The sequence below is a fragment of the Glossina fuscipes genome, unplaced genomic scaffold (assembly GCF_014805625.2).
Source record: "Glossina fuscipes isolate IAEA_lab_2018 unplaced genomic scaffold, Yale_Gfus_2 61344, whole genome shotgun sequence".
Taxonomy (NCBI): domain Eukaryota; kingdom Metazoa; phylum Arthropoda; class Insecta; order Diptera; family Glossinidae; genus Glossina; species Glossina fuscipes.
This window is the reverse complement of record NW_024003562.1, coordinates 15,875-33,285: the sequence shown is the minus strand read 5'-3', so window position 1 is coordinate 33,285 and position 17,411 is coordinate 15,875. Positions and strand designations below refer to the sequence as shown.

Sequence of the window (17,411 nt, the reverse complement as noted above, 5' to 3'; positions counted from 1 at the left end):
CATTGGAAGCAGTTACAGTTAAAGTCTTACTAGGCTCGATTTGCGAGGCAACAGCAGCATAGGTATTACTTTTGCCAATTCCATGGGCTACAGATGGATTTCTTTCCCGGTATGTGCGTCGCGCTTCGCCCATGCTACAGTAATTTTCTGTTTTGATTTTTAATATTTCGCGCATCTGTACAAAACGTGGGCATTGTTTGTCTAACGCTGAATGTTGATCATTGCAATTTATGCAGAAACTACGGGTGCAGCTTTCAGTATGTGGAGGATGACCACAGTTAGCACAAGATGCAGCATTAGTGCATCTTTTTGCCGTATGACCCAGGCGTTGGCAATTTTTACACCTCATAGGATTTGGGATGTATAGTTCTACTTTACATTTATACCACGCCACATCAACTGCTCGCGGTAATCGATAGCGATCAAAAGTTAAAATAATCCTTCCTGTAGGAGAGCGTGTTTTTCCGTCATCATTCAGTTTGGTTAATTTATATGCTTCAGTCACTCCTTGAATGCCCATTTCGCGAACAATTTCATCTTCCGGCACATGCTTTAAGCAAGGGGCATAAATTACGCCTCGAACCGAGTTAAGTTTCTCATGTAGTTTAGCTGAAATAGCACATAGATTAGCTAAAGAATTGGCCTTTATTAGTTTTTTGGTTGCGCGCGGGTTCCCAGCGAGGACCAGTAAATTCCCATCGCGTAGAATCTAGATGGAGTCGATGTATGTTGTAATGCTATCTAGAGCTTTTTTTATAGCAAAAGGACTAATTTGGGAAATTGTTATTCAAGCATCGGTTGAAGAAATAACAATATATTTTTTATCAATAGGGGTTATATCGCTGATCGGCAACACCGGAAAATTTGCTTTTTTACTTTTTTTTCTTTGGGGAGATGTATCACTTAAGAGATAAAATCTATTCGGGTTTTTGTCTGGCGGCCCCGGGGCCATTATGCCTTATTGTTGTCTATTGCTTATTATTTGTGAAATAACCACTCACTTGAAAAGGTTTGGGAACTGTGCAAGAAGGTTGGGAACTACTAAAGAAAAGTGTCAAATGTTTTCAATTTTTTTTTTTATTTATTTTTTTTTTTATTTATTTTTTTTGATTTCTATTTTTTATTATATATAGGCGAAACAAAAGCACATACGCGATATCCGCGTTAACCAGTTTTAGCAACAACACAGAAAAGACAGAAGTTAAATACACAAAAACACCGAAAACACCGAAACAATTGAAAAAACGTAGACGAATAGAAAACACGCACTACACTGAACACAAGTCGACTCGTCTATGTACAAACATCTGAACTAAAATAAAAAGCTTTATTTTTTTTAAAAGGAAATATTCATGTTAATTAATTTTTCCTTTTGTTTTGGTATACTGCCGCTATCATAAAACGCAATATTGCTCTTATCGCTAAAAGACCTAGTCCAACCTACGTATAAGGAAAAAAAACAGTTGTCTTTTACTTATATAATGTAAAATTAATATTGATTTGCAATTCATTTTAATACATTATATATTCTTTTCAGGTAAATTCATACGTTAATGTATGATATTAATTAATTAATTAATATTATGATAATCAAGTTTCTTTTTTTCGTCTTGAGTCTCAACATCTGATGGGTTACTTACGCTATTGGATAATATGTTGTGTTTGTACATATTTAGCAACAATTTCGGCATATTTTTGTTTTAACTTTTTTTAAGTTTGTTTCTATATGTAAAATTTTAGCATATAAAGTTATATAATAATACTTTTTTTTTTGACACTTATCGACAGCAAGCAAAAACCGGCTATAATAAAACGCGGTGCTTCGTAAACCTGAAAGAGATACGCAACCCGAGCCCGCGGTAGGGGCAACCACATAACTTATACTTCTGTTTTCGGTAAATCGTCGGCTTCGGAGACGGTATTTGCGCAACGATCGCTGAATTTTGCTAAACCATCGCTAAGCAATTGAAAACGACCGACACGTTTCGGTCCTCCGCTTCAGTGGAGTATGCTGCTTAGCCACACATTTTTAGCCAAGCACTTTTAATTCTACTCTTTATTTTTTGACATCTTAACTAGTTATTTTATTTATTTAGTAATTTCTTTTAAAAAAAGATACAGTGGAGATCCAAAGCTAAGTTCTGAAATTTAGCTTACCATTTATACGTACATAGGTGACAAGCATCAACTCGATGCCACTGCATATTGTCATGATCCTGTGTTGTTTCCAAATTTGCACTGATCATTAGTGTCCATGCATCTTGGCTGATGTGTACGACAAAGGGTTATTACTTTAGTTGATTTCTGAATGGTCCCGGAAGTTGTTGTTGCTCAAAAAGGTTGCTGCATACGCCTGGATAAGTATACCATCGATGCATTCACACACACCCATACGTATTAATAAACTTATGATGGGTGTGTAATTTCGTCATTCAGTTTGTAGCATAAGAACACAACACGAACATATACGGATCGTAGCAATGTAGTTCACCGCAACTGTACTGTAGGTACGAGTGCACACACCTTGCGAAGTGTAATGACGTATACATATGTAAGCAATGTCTTACATGTTCCAGGAAAGAATTCACGCTATGCCTGTGATAAATTGCTATTGTTTTAGGGCTTCGCTTGCGTTTTTAATTTACATGATCCCTATTAACCAAAATCTGCAGCCTGCACCACCGCCAATGCGTTTGAGTTTGAGATGAAGCGATGTATAATTTCTTGCATTACCAAAATGTTATAAACTTAATATTCATTTAAGATGAGTACAACTAATAGCGAGATGAAAACGAGAGAATGAAGAGCGTAAACCTATGACGTTGCATTAACTTTACCGCGTTGGAATTTCAAGGATATTACTTTATACTTCTTCTTTTGACCGATTTCATATCCGATGGTGTTATTATCGCTGGATCTTACTAAAGCTTTTGAAAGACTGTTGCATATACTATTGATTTGTAAACTCGTTGCGGTACTTTGAATTGTTGAAGTCCGCCGTTGTTCTGAAAGAGTTCTACCTCTTAGTTCTTTTACAACTTGTGTTTGTGAGTGCTCGCAAGTCTGAGTCGTTAAATTTACGCAGTGGTGTGGCTCAGGGCTCGATCATTGGCCCTTTGCTCTTAACCATGTATATGAATGATTTCTTTAACAGGTTTCACCCAGTTTTGCGTAAGGCCTGTGATTTAATGATGATTTGTAGAGTTTATTTGCGGGGAATGACAGTAATTTGGAAGGGTATCAAACTAGCATTGACTACCGTTTGGACTGTATCTCTCGTTGGGTGCCCATTCAAACCAAAATTAGAGCGACCAAAGCTTTAATTAAGCCACTTATAATTTATGCTCTGGATGTTTGTAGTTCCACGAATACTTCAAATCTGAGTAAATTAAGACTATTATTCTCGTTGAGACGGCATGACCATATCTCAGGTTATTTTCCATGTTTCCCAGGTTGTTACTTTGTTAATATTATTAAAGTCAGTCTTTTCCTGAACCTTTACAATGTTATCCTATAGCAGGAGCTGAAGGGGCTTTTTAATCTTCTTTCTTTTAGTCGTTCAATTCGCAATAAGCATTTGTTGATTCCTCGAGCGACGTGCTCTTTGGCCAAATCCTTTCAGGTGAGAGTTACAAGAGCTTATAATTTCCCGCTAATGATGAGATTAGCTAATTGCTTAATATTGAGGCGAAAGTGTCGGCGTGGTATGTGTTGTTTTCTTCCTTGCTACGTTAGTTGCCTTCTTGTTGCTACTGCCTTGTTCAAATTCCCAAAGCATTATATATCGAAAATGCACTTTTTCACTCCCCATTCAGAGGTTAAGAGAAACAGTTGAATGTAAGATGTACCATATAAAAGAATTGACTAAAGACTACCTGAATCCTCAGCTATATAGTGAAAACATAAACTTTTTTTATTATGTGCACGATCGCATTGAATTATTCCATTCAATAACTCCTATATGCGCAATAGAACCACGTAATACCACTTGACCACAAAGCTTCTCAATAAGAGTTATTAAGATTTGTTGGAGGTTTTTCTTTTCATATCTTTTATAGGATAATGTGAGCTGAATATATTTTTTTTTTTACTACATGTTCTTGGATTTTCTTTTTTTTTTTTGTAACGAAAACAGTTAGGTTAGCATAATTTGTTATGAAAATGTAACCAAAAATCTTACGCAAAAAGGATGTGAGAAACGGTGGAGAGACAACGCCGCTCATTTATACATGAGGTGCCGACAATGGTAAGGGGGAAAATATAATACAAAAATTGTAACAGAACTAAATTCAGATTTCAAATTGTCAGATATTTCCCATTCATAGGCGAATCTCTTAGAAAATAAATAGCGATATTAAAGAAGAAGGGTGTGTCTCCGAATGTATGTGTAATTATGGTATTAATGGGATGTGGACAGACGGCGAAGTTCACTGCACAAATGCATAACGATGATTAATACAAAATTCTTCTTTGAAATCAAACGATTTTGCACTTTATACATATAGTGTGTGCTGTCACGTGATATCTTCTCTTCATTTTGTCTCTTCATTTTGATTCTCTTTATTTTGTCTCTTCGCAATCAGCGCAATCAGAATACATTTTTATCATACATTAATATTTAATATGTCATGGTAATAACATAAAACCTAATTTAATCATTTTCTTATTATTATTATTGTCTTAATTTTATACTATATCTTTCTTTAATTGCTCACGTCTTTATAAGCTCGTTTGTCACAAGCAATGTCCCCAGCAGGCGTCGAAAAGCTTTACTGTCTTTAGTGTTTGATGTAACGTTCGTGTTTGAAATCATTTCTGGACATTTAATTATACGAGAAACAAAATTAATCCACTAATTTTCAAAAAACCCAGTTTAAACAAATTTGCGAAAACTTTCGTTTTAAGTAGAAAAAGAAATCTTTTCAAATCGTTATTACGATATTACTGGTCAAAGCAGGCCGATAGAACCCCTACCTCGCATTTGTTACAGAATGCTCAACAGACCAGGCACTTTTAAAGTTCAAATACGATCAAATCATCTCCGAAATACTTGCGAACGACTTGCACAGTAGCCATTTCCTTACATATTCATACAGACTCCGCCTGCTACAAGTTAACAGATATTGGTGTCGATCTATTTTGATATTTAGCCAATTTAATTTTCTTTCTTTTTCATATTTTATTGATCTTCACATATTGCCGTCGCCAAAATTATATTATACTTTTTTCGCCAAAATGTGCTTTCCACTTTGAGGAACACCAGAGAAGATAGAAATTGCAAAAATGAGATGGCTACACTCTCCAAAACATCAAAAACCTTTATGTGCGAGAAATTATTAACTCCTCTGACAAAGGGTTGCATTTTTAACAAAAAAAAAAATTATTATTTTTAACAAAAAAACAAATTAAAAATTACAACTAATTACTTTCCAAACTGGAGCGAATGCAGCATGCAATTAGAAATTCCAACGAGTTGTGAGTAATAAAGTGCAGACAAGTTTGATTATAAATAGATAAGGTGTTCGAGTCTTTTGCCAGTTAGCGCTGCCAGAGCAATACAAGACAAAAAAAAATAATTGCCAAGAATTCGTCCTTAAAAAAATCCGGAGAACAGCCAAGCGAGGAAGTGGCACTGACTATAGAGGAAGGAAGAATTATCGAGCTAACAAATTTAGAGGAGGCTATCGGAAGGCATCAGAGACTCGAATGTATTTGCCGCACCAACTAAAACTTTTGTCAACGCGGCGGTGCCGTTTTCCTATCTTTGATATTGTTATACCCTACACCAATCGTTGCCCAAAGATGAATATGTATATAGGTTTGTGCGGACATATGCAACACGTAAGAACGTTCGAGATAGATTCACCTTTGATTATATCGATCGATTCAGAAAACTATTCTGAAAGCGATTCCGAATCGATGTAAGATTGTTTATCTGCCTGTCTGTCTGCCCCTAGTGTCTTGTGTTCAATCTAGAGGTCACAATTTTTGAGATATTTTGATGAAATTTGCTATTTCGCCACATTTTGGTCCAAGGACGAACTCTAGTTTTTCGACCACGTCCCATAGAACACCTTATTTTGCGATGTCTTTATATCAATAACTGTATTAAGCAAAGTGGTGTAGTGTATCTAATGGTGGGCCGTGTTCTACAACAGTGTTTTTGCATGTCTGACCGTAGATGAAAACTATTGTCTGTCCGTTGATCACTTAGGACGTCCAGACGACATTTACAGTGAGTGCATGAAATTAAAACAGAAGTTGATTCAAATGAAACTTTCATGATGACCTTCATTTTTATTTTAAAGGCGACCCCGATTATCGCATGAAAAGTATTGGTTTTTGGAAAGAAAATCTCAAATCGTATTTAATACCTTATGTATCGCAAGGTTAGTTTAATTAAATATAAATTAAATAATTATTTTTTTGAATATAATTTCAAATTTTTCAAGCTGTTGGAGCATTTTGTAAACTAAATCAAGATGTTACAGCTTGGAATCATACAGAAGGCGCTGCTGTTGCCTTTGATGCCATTGAATATGAACGTGAACGTGACGATTGCCCGATGTATTTTGATGATGGCCAAAATCCCTGGCGTCTCTCGGATGCTGCCAATATTATATTTGATTGGAATTTGTATAAAGGCGGATCAAATCGTTTACATAATTACTTCCCCAGAGTTACTTATACTGTACATAAGTTTTTTATATATCAATTTTTAGATAGTTTTCATTCTTAATTCCATTCCACTTTTTAAAAAGTGAAACAAAAGTTCAACAAAAAACCATGCATTCTTAAGGGAATTGCATCCATGCATTTTGAAAAAATGTGTCCAAAGTGTCTTATTAGCATTATTAAGAAAAACAATTCCGTCCGCATGTGCGAACAAACAAAAAAAAGAACAAATTGTCATAGCATAGTTCTATGCTCGAAAAGTCGTACGTACGTTTTTAAGATTTTTGAAGCTAATTGTAAATAGATATACGAGTTGTTGCAGGAAATAAATAATTTAGTACAACAATCAAAATAATATTGGAATTAAATCTGAAAGAAAAGTTTCGGAACAGGTAATACTTAAATACCTCAACACCAGATTTAGCAGAACCACGCTTTTTCATCTTGCTGTTAGTCACATAAAAGAGCGTGAGGAATAGTTATGCGACTTAAAACATAGAAAGCATGGCGTTCTTCTTCTTATTTTTTCAAATCTTGTACCGCCTCTTAGAATGAAGGACTTAAGGGGAATCAGTTAAATTTGTGTTCAAAGAGCTTACAATCGTAGTTCAGCACTATGGAATTTGGTTTACAATGCTATTTCCTGGCCGGAGTAAAGTTATGTTCCTGCCAGGCCTTTGAAATATTTATTCAATAAAATAAATGATTTTCTTTTTACTTGGAATGAAGTTTAATCTATATTCTTCATTTTGTTCGATAACCTTAATTATTATATTAATAATAATAATAAGCATAATAATAGCGACCTGTTTTCTATATATTCAGAATTCTCATTAGTCTGTAAGAAAATTTGATTGTTTGAATTTCAAATATGATTTCATTTTTAATATATGTATAATAAAATTAACAAAATAAAAAAAATTAAGTATATCCATTTATCGATACTTAATACAATTCTTTATAAACAAGCAATCATTCAGAAATAAATTTTTTTATAAGAAGACAAAAACAATAAAACGTATTTGAATTCTCTACTTAATGATCGTAGATAATTAAATAAACTTAAAGAAATTGATTATTTCTTTAGATTAGTCGGTGACCTTGGCTTAGGCTCGGGAGGATCTATAACATCAACATTGCCTTGCCGTATCATTTTCTCTTCCCACGAAGTTAGTTCTTTTCAAAAAAAAAAAAGAAAATGTGTTGATAAGCATGTATGCACACATACACGTACTGATATGTAGGCGAAACTTGCCTATATATTTCAATTTCTCGACGGGATTCTTGTAGGTGAACGTTTTTTTCGTCTTGAGACAGTTGCGCCCATTTAGTTTTCGTCTGCTTAAACCAATCGCGCCTGGGTTGCTGCGGAAGTCGCGGCGACTTCATTTTTTCTTTCAATAAAAACTTGATAAACGCTGAAGCGTCCTAACTCTTTCACACGTTTACGCATTATACGTTTCTCTTTAGTCTCTTTGATCTCTGGTTTAAGTTCCCTGATATCTTTACGTTGTTTATCGCTAATATTTGATTCATACTTTCTACGATTTTCTATATATTTTTGCGATCAATGCTGTATTATTCTTGAAGTCGTGTTTTTACACTTGGATCGCAAGCTTCCTACTTTTTTGATATCATACGCACTAACTCGATGGGAGGAAATTTTGGATTTTCAGCACGTAACTTAGCACGATGTTCGGCCATGAAGCGAAAGTAAGGCGTTAAAGGTTTCTTGAGCTTTGTTGGTAGACCGACTTGTTCCTCTAAAGATTTTGTCGCATTAGTTTTGCTACTCAAACATAAATTTGCAGCCGTAATTGGCCTATATATATATATAAAACTATTCAGGAGACGTACAAGAGGAGATGAATGCATATTTTTTATACATTTATATTTACAAGATTATATATTATATTTCAAGCACTTGTACGAATATATGGTAAGAATTAACATCAAATTTTTCAAAATAGGGGAAAATCGAATGCCACGCCTATAAAAATTGTATAAAACTATTGAGGAGACGTACAAGGGGAGATGAATGCATATTTTTTATACATTTATATTAACAAGATTATATATCATATTTCAAGCACTTGTATGCATATGGAAAGAATTAACATAAAATTTTTCAAAATAGGGGAAAATCGAATGCCACGCCTATAAAAATTGTATAAAACTATTGAGGAGACGTACAAGGGGAGATGAATGCATATTTTTTATACATTTATATAAACAAGATTATATATTATATTTTAAGCACTTGTATGCGACAAGTTCTACGAGATCATACAGGTGGACCAAGTCTACTTCATAAGCGGGTGCCTAGCATTGTGAGCTTAATTATCTCTGGCAATGCGTAAATAGTTTATTAGTTCCGTTAATTCAAATAAATTATTTCTTTCTTGAAATGAGGCTTGAGTCAATAGTTCATAAGCTAAAGGAAAAGCTAAAGGATCGATATCGTTAAGCAACGGAGCTGAAGTATTTCTGGAGGCACTTTCTGTTAAATCGATTTGTTGCTTTAGTAATACTAAAGCCAAATCAATGTAATCATCTTTATTAATCTTCTCACCATCCGTTAATTGCATAACATTGTAGGACAAAGCGCAAGACATCACCAAACAATTTGTACGACAATATAATTGCTTAATACCCGTCACGATAAACATGTTCAAGGCTTTTGATAATTGTTGCATTTCATTATTAATTCACTAACACCGTTAGTTTTTATACCATACTTGCAAAGTAAATAAATCTATTTTGTACAAATTCGTAACGTTCTGGGACTGTGCGGTCTGCGTGTTTAGCGTTTAGTTTGAAAAATTTTATTAATTCACGTTGCTCTTCGAGAGACTTATCATCAGTACGAACGAAAATGGACCTTTCAAGCAAATTCTGAAAATAAAAAAAAATATATGTGGGAAGTATTTGGCGAATATTGTGTACAATGTAGAAAAACTATTTTCCTTTTGGTATAAAATTGCTCTGGAAAAATACAAGTTAGCTGGAACAAATTCTGTTTTTTTCTCCCACTTATTCTCATTTAGCCGTACGTATTATGTTTTTCCCACCACTCATTCTCAGATCGTATTCACGCAAATGCTTAGCAATTTTTCTCTCGAGAAGTCCGAACAAATCTCATAAGCACACAAAAAAGTAAATATTACTCAAAATGGGTGTCGTGTACACAAAAATGTGAAAATAAGCGTATAAAAATTGGTAAAGTACGAGAGTAAGCGCATAAAATTGGTAAAGTACGAGAATAAGCGTATACAATTCTCAATTATTCGAAAAATGTGAGAATAAGCGTCTGAATTTGTTTACATTTGTTCAAGTATTTGTATAAATCAAACGTAGAGTCTCCCAGAGTTTCCAAAAACCAAACGCCAGGTTTCTCAAAATGAACAAAAACCCTTGTAGGAATATTTTCTGTTCAAATAAATTTTCCTTATCTTATACAAAAATACGATAATATTATAATTACATTACGAAGAAAATAAAGGTATCCTCTACTTACCGCAAACAATTCCACCATTTCACAATTACACTTGGACTCTTTGTTAAACTTCAAGCTTTTGAAAAATTCATACGCCACATCTAATTAACCCTTTTTAACTAATTGATAACAGCAATTAAAGTTGGCGCTAACAGCAAACTCCGGTGCAACTCGAGCTTGAATACATATATCATCCAACATATCGGGTGAATTCATTTCAACGATGCGAAACGCAAAAAAATTCAAATTAACATCTGCTCCGCTATCAGTAGGCCAAGCTTTATTTTCATTATCTTAATAACTTCTAATTCATATTCAGTGTTGATCTTCGAAGCCAACGGATGATTAGAATATCGAAATTTAAGGAGCGGCGTTACAACGTCGGGCCAAGGGACGGGAGAGTTCTTAAACAAACTTTCAAATAATATTAAAAGCGGAAAAACTTAAAAAAAAGTAGTCCTAATAAGGCCAACTCTAAGCGATCGTCTTCATTGTGCAAAGGTTCTATGCAAGCTACAGATCTCTCTAACAGCTAAAAGTGTTCCGGCTAGCTACTAGTAAAGAGATGTAACACTTAATGGCTGTAAGTGGCGACTGGCTCTTCTCTTGATATATAGGATAAACGAAGTCATTGATTAAACTTTTTAAATTGTCTAAGTGGACCCTTCGGAGAATACATTTAGCCGTTTCGTCTAAGCGATCCTAAAAATATTTGAAATGTGTTAGTTTATTTTAATTGAGTTTGTGAAAGATGTGCTAAACGAAAGCACACTGTTTTACATGCAATGAAATGATGTAGTGAAAAAAGTGCAGTTTTGGCTGACAACAGTCGAGATACAGTAAATATAAAAAGGTACAGATTCCTTGTGATTGATTTCCAAAATTTGGACATTAAGCACAGCTTCATCCAAATTTTCGCGCATAAACAAGAGGTAAGAAGTCCGTGGGACAGAATATTAACAACATGTCAGTGCGCGCCACACTTCGCTTAGGGTAAATAAAAAACTACTTCTTCTGTTTAATTTAACAAACCACGTGACTTGCTTGCAAATAATTGTCCAAAGTAATTGTCCTAAATTGTACGTTTTCTTTAATACAATTAAGTCCTGTAAAGGATTAACCAATTCCCTTAGTTTGTTAATATTTCTTTCGTGCTGACGCCTTACATCTCTAAAATAGGTTTGGATAATATATGGATGCATTTCTGTGACCATTTCAATTACTTACGATTGCATAAATTCTATTTCCTCGAAGACTTCCTTTACTTTTGTGCAAAATTCTAAGCCAATATCTGGCCAGTGATTACATTTGGATGAGTGTTATATACAATTGGTACAAATACTTTTAACCATTTCAAGAAATTAAAAGGTTTCGTATCATGTGGTATTAAACTCATAAGTTTACGGAGTTCATGTTTATTAAGCTGGTTTTGGGGTCATAATAGGCCGAATTAAGATCCACGGAGGTACTTGGCGATATCTTCACGTATACGTAAGTTGCGTACTGTAATAAGTTGTTTTGAATCCACTTTAGTTCCTGGCATATCCACTTCGTCAACATATTTATCCTCATTCCCATCATCATCAGATATTTCCGCATCAGGATCTAATTTAATAAACAGTTTCTGGCAATGTATATAGGAATAAAAGTTTCGGAGGTTTCTACTAACCATTTTTTAATTTTTCGGCTTGTAAATGCCGTTTAGCTTCTTCCACCTTCTCATATTCTTCTATAATTTCGCGATGATTGGCGGGATCGTAACTACTGTCTCGCATTCCATGAGAACTGACATGACAAATGTTTGTTATACATAAGTACAACTGCTGTTTTTTTTTTTGTTTAGAGATGGATTGGATCAGTTAAGTTAATGTTAGATCCATAATCCAGAAACGAAGTTGGGAGCGATTGATGAAAAAATTTAAGCATAGGTAGACTGATGTGGCAGAGTGTTCGCAATGAGAGGCTCTGTTCCGCTGTCAATCCATAAATCACCGTACTTGGTACTGTACTGTCAAGATCCGGCTAATAATGCCGATAAAAGAAAAAGTGTAGACGATTCGTGATTGTAATAGAAATACTAAATGTAAAATTAGAATGAAAACTCAGCTGATTTGATAAAGGCAGTCAGTTGCTTCAAATGCCTAAAGTTACCAGCACGAAAAATTTCATATAGATTGTTATACAGGTTAAATATACTGAAAGATTGTCTAAGGGTGTCAAACCTCCTGCACTCAAAAATAAGGTGCTCGGCAGACTCAGTAATATTGCAATCCTCACAGATGTCAGAGGAGGAGACTTTGATCATTTTAAAATAGACCTTGTCGTAGGTGCGATTACTCATAAGATGGTGAAGAACTTTAAATTCCCATGTTGTGAATTTTCCTTTAGGTAGAAGCGTGGGTGTCAAAAAAGGGTAAATTTTGTAGAACAGCCGGTCACTTTTTTCTCTAGCTAAAACATGATACTCATCTTTCCATTCTTTTATGATGAGTTTTTTGACTAGCAGAAAAGCTTCGCTGGGGGGGTAGTTTATGGACAAAACTGTACCATCGAACCTAGCTTGACGAGCATGGAAGTCAGCTTTTTCATTGATACTAAAACCGCAGTGACCTGGGATCCAGATCATGTGGCATTTTTCAATACTTGGGTCTTTTAAAAGGTTGTAGATATCGAAGACATACTTATTGAATGGGTCTTTGTTCTTGATTAAAATTAGAGCAGATTTGCTGTCAGAGAAAACTACAAATTTTTTCAGCTTAATTTCAGATGCGTGGATGATTGCTTGTCTGATGGCTAGAAGTTCAATGAAAGTGGATGATAGTTCTTGTAGAACTTTGAATTTTCCTATAAGTAAGTTTGGGTATTCAATAATTGAAAAACTAGAGATGTCCGAATTGATAGATCCATCCGTTGCGTATATTTTGAAGTTATTTTCGACGAAGTGGTTAAGTTTTTGCAGACAAGCGATTCGAAGACAAGACTCTGATCGATTTTTTTTGAGTTGGTGATTGAATTAAGTAAGTTTAATTCAACTACGCATTTATCATGAATAATATTATTCCAGGAGGGTATTGAGTTAACTTTATTGAAGATGTTACTGAATTTTTTGAAGCAGTTAGAGTAACTACTGATGACATGATTGTGTCTGGAAGCGACCTCGTCAAAGAAGGCAGGTTTGAAGATTTTTACCTTGAGAAGTTCTTTTGCAGTTACAAGATAAATTCTCTTAGCAACGGGGAGTTCATAAGAGATGGAACGTAAAATTGATGTTGGTGTTGAGGGGGACAAACCGGTACAACGTCTTAGGATTGAGTGTTGAAAGGTTTGTATTTTTTTTAATGTATACGCAGAAGCGTTACACGATGTAGAGTAGGGATATTCAATTTTGGATCTAACAATAGATTTGTAAACGTTTAATGCTTTCCTAGGTGGGAGTCCGGTGTGAATGTTGGTCAGAAGTTTGATGACATTTGAGCCTGTGTTGCAATTTTCGAGGCTATCCTTGTAATGCTCATGCGTGGTTAGACTTGAGTTGATTATTCTGCCCAAAAATTTAAAAGAGGAAGACGGACTGATTTTCATACCATTGATTGTAATGTAAAAAATTTTTTTGGGACCCTTAGCAAAACGAATGACTTTTGATTTTTTCGGGTTGAAAGTTAGATTTAAGTCTGCACAAAGTTTGTGAAAAAGATTGGCTTTAGTGTCGGGGTTACGGACTGCTTCCATTAATGATTTTCCAGCAGAGATGATGAGGAAATCGTCAGCATATTGAAATAAATGGGTGGAATTGTCCTGTAATTGATGTAAACCGGCTGTGTATAAATTGAAGAGAACTGGTCTGAGACAGCTACCTTGAGGTAAGCCTCCACAAACTTCGACTGTATGTGAATCTAATACGAGAGTTCTCGAGGAAAGAAAGTTGAGAACCCAATGCCTATTTTGTGTCGGGATTTTAAAATCAGATAGAATTTGGTCCAGTTTCGCTAAGTTTACACAGTCGTAAGCTTTATTAATGTCTAAGCAAAGCATGACTACCTGGTTTCCATTTGCTTTTTCATTTGCAATTGTGAAAAGGACTTCATTAAGGCACATACCGGTGGAGATATTTTTTTGGTAAGCAAAGGACCTTGACGGGAGAAGGTGTGAGTGATTCAGGAATTTTGTTAGTCTTTCTTTAATCATTTGGTTGGTAATTTTTAGAAGAACAGGCAAGACGGATATGGGTCTGAAGTTAGTGAATATTTCAAGATCTTTTCCGGGTTTAGGAATGGGCACTATTTTAATTGTACGCCAAACGGTGGGAAACGAGTTGGTCATCCAGCGCTCATTTATAGCAGATAGCAGGGTTAGAAGGCTTGGCATGGGAAGGACCTTTATCATTTCATATATGATTCCGTCATGGCCTGCTGCTGTGGACTTCTTTTTCGACTTAAGGACGTGCATGAGTTCATCAACGGAGAATGGAGAGATGTTTTCCATCCGAGAGTTAAGTAAGGAAGTTTGGAGACCACATGTCGAGGGAACTTGAGCTTTCAGCCATTCAAGGTAGGATTTGTTGTTGAGATCATCCCAAATAGGGTGTTTGTATTTCTTTTTTGTGGTGCGATGACCATTTAAAAATTTCCAGAATGGCTTTGTATTGCTATTTGAGCACAGCTCTTCGATAACGAGGGCTCGGTGGCATCTTTTGGCTTTTCTAATCGATTTCTTCCATTCTTTTTGTGATAACTTGAAATCTTCAAAATTAGAAATATTGGGGTATTTGGAAAATTTTTGTTTAGCAGCCTGTAATCTACGGAATTGTGAAGTGAGCAGCTCGTTCCACCAAGGTTTTGGTGAATAGGAATTCGAGATTTGGATGTCGGATTTGGCGTTAATTATTTCTTGTTGAAATGAGCACTGGATAGATTCGACCTGTGGCTCAAGACATACGTGAATAAGATTATTTAGGAGTTTTTTCCTCAAGATAAAGTCATTTATCTTGTACGAGGTAATAGAGGTGGCATTAAAGAGAATAGGAAGGTGGTGGCTGTTTCCCAGGAAAATTTCTTTTTTAACCTCCCGTTTGAATGTGAGATGGGTTGCGTTAGTGAAAGTAAGATCCAACACGCCACCACAATTCGTGAGAGTGAAGATTCGTAGAGTGAAAATAGGTCGGTGAATTATCATTCAGACAATAGAAGTTACTAGCTTTAATGATTTCTTGCAAGGCTTTGCCTTTATTGTTTGACACGGAGTCACCAAAGCAAGGGTGTCTTGCATTGAAATCTCCTGCAATTATGACATTGTGGAAACTATTGAGCATATCACAGAGACGATTAAAGTCATCCCGGAAAGATTGAATGGGGATGTTGGGCTTGAAATAGCAAGCAGCAATGACGATATTAGGTTTTAGACAAGAGGTTTTGATAATGACAATGTCAGCAGTCGATTTAAATGGGATTTGTTTGAAGGATATGCCTTTTCTGGCAAGGATGGCAACACCTCCATAGCCGTCACTTCTACATTTATAAGCGGAGTTGTAATTTGAGATTTTGAGATCGGAAATTTTTTCATCGGACAGAAAGATTTCACTCAAGATGGCGAAATCAGTTCGGTTGGAATTTATGAAAAAATCAAGAGAACGGGCATTACGCCTAAAGCTTAGTATGTTATACTGTAGGAAGGACGTCATGAGAAATGTTAGAACATGATAGGGCCGACCCAGATGTACCTTGTTTTAAAAGATCAAATTTTGATTTAAGGGAACTTATTTCTGTTTGGATGGTTTTAAGCATGTCTTCTTGAGAAGAGATGGAGAGAATCCTGAAAATCTTTTCCAGAATTATCTCCATTTCAGTGGATTTATGGTAATTGATGAAAGTATGCTTTTCAGGGGATGGGGTAGGTTTTTTTTGGTTCCTGCGACTTGTTACTGTAAATCGAGGGCGTCTTGAGAGACATTCTATGCAAGGACTTGGGAATACTTGTTTTATTTTTTAAAACTGCATTGAAGTTTTTGTTAATTAAAATATTATTTGTATCAATAGTAGGGTCTCTGATATTGTTAGGAGCATTGCTGTCCTTCATTGCTGGGAAGTTTACGTCATAGTTTTCAAGTAAATTGTATGGGTTGTTAGAGAATTTCTCTTTGTATTCTCTAAAAGATAAGTTCTGGATGGTTACAATTTTTTTTAAATTTTCCTCTTTCTTTCTTTTTGGACACTCTCGAAATATTACGTTGTGGTCCAGCGACCCGCAACCTAGACATTTGATTGAGAGGCATGAGTCCGTAGGACAGGCCGATGACTTGCCACAGTTCAGGCATCTGCTTTCTTTACTTTTGCAGAATTTGGCGATGTGATCAAATCGGCCGCAATTATAGCAGAGCCTGACGGAAGGAATGAAGTAGTCAATTGGAATATTGCAATAGTTGAATTTTATACTCTTGGGAATTAGTTTACCCTTGAAACCAATTTTTAGGCTGTTTGTTGGGATGAACATTTCTCTGTCTGCAGGGTCTCTTCTGAGGATTCTTGTAACAGAAATGATTTCAATATCAGAGGTAGCTGAGTTGAGAAAGTCCTCTTCCTTAATTGAAGGTGGAATGTTTTTTACGATCCCAAATTTTTCTGTGAAAATTCTAGGGATGTAGGCCTTGCAAGACTTTGGACCAAAATCATTGTTTATTATAAAGTTGTTGGCATCAACCGCAGTGGCAAAACCAAGTTTGGCTTTGCCATTGCTGATGGTTTTGATATTAATCAAACCATCCAATTTGAGATCTTTGATGTGTTCGAAAAAAAATAAATCTGAGTTAAGGCGAAAAGGTTTCTCTAGGTTATTGTTACATACTTAAATGAATACGTAGCACTCACCGGTCGTGTCGTCACTATAACGATTTGGACTAGTTGGGTCAGAGCTCTTTCCTTTTATGGGACTAGGATTATTGTTACTGCTCACAGAGCTGTCTTTATTGGGAGGCCTATTCCTAGAGGGAGCGATCGGGGACTTTAAGGAGGTGATATTGACATCCTCAGTCAAGTGTTTTACAGATGAATTGTTCTTATCAGAGATGATCTTTTTGAGACCTTCGTTCTGGGCTGCGATTTTTCTTTTAAATGAACCCTTGCTATGCGTGATTCGAACAAAATTTTCGAAATCATCATCGTTTGATAACATGTTTGAGAGCCTCACCCCCTTGAGGGGCGGGCGACTTTTAGGTTTCGTGCTAGATTAAAGGCAAGAGAAAAGGATC

At 35.5% G+C, this 17,411-nt stretch overlaps 1 protein-coding gene and 1 pseudogene across 1 annotated transcript; one reads left to right on the top strand and one right to left on the bottom strand.

The window, feature by feature from the left end:
* The first annotated feature begins 4,224 nt into the window (after positions 1 to 4,224).
* LOC119643590 lies at positions 4,225 to 6,739 on the top strand. Its single transcript, XM_038042975.1, has 4 exons — positions 4,225 to 4,246; positions 5,264 to 5,475; positions 6,309 to 6,389; positions 6,453 to 6,739. The coding sequence occupies exons 2-4, from the start codon at positions 5,451 to 5,453 to the stop codon at positions 6,737 to 6,739; spliced, it is 393 nt and encodes a 130-aa protein (XP_037898903.1). The 5' UTR covers positions 4,225 to 4,246; positions 5,264 to 5,450.
* Positions 6,740 to 7,845: 1,106 nt separating this feature from the next.
* On the bottom strand, positions 7,846 to 8,567 carry LOC119643589 (annotated as a pseudogene).
* Between the last annotated feature and the right edge of the window lie 8,844 nt (positions 8,568 to 17,411).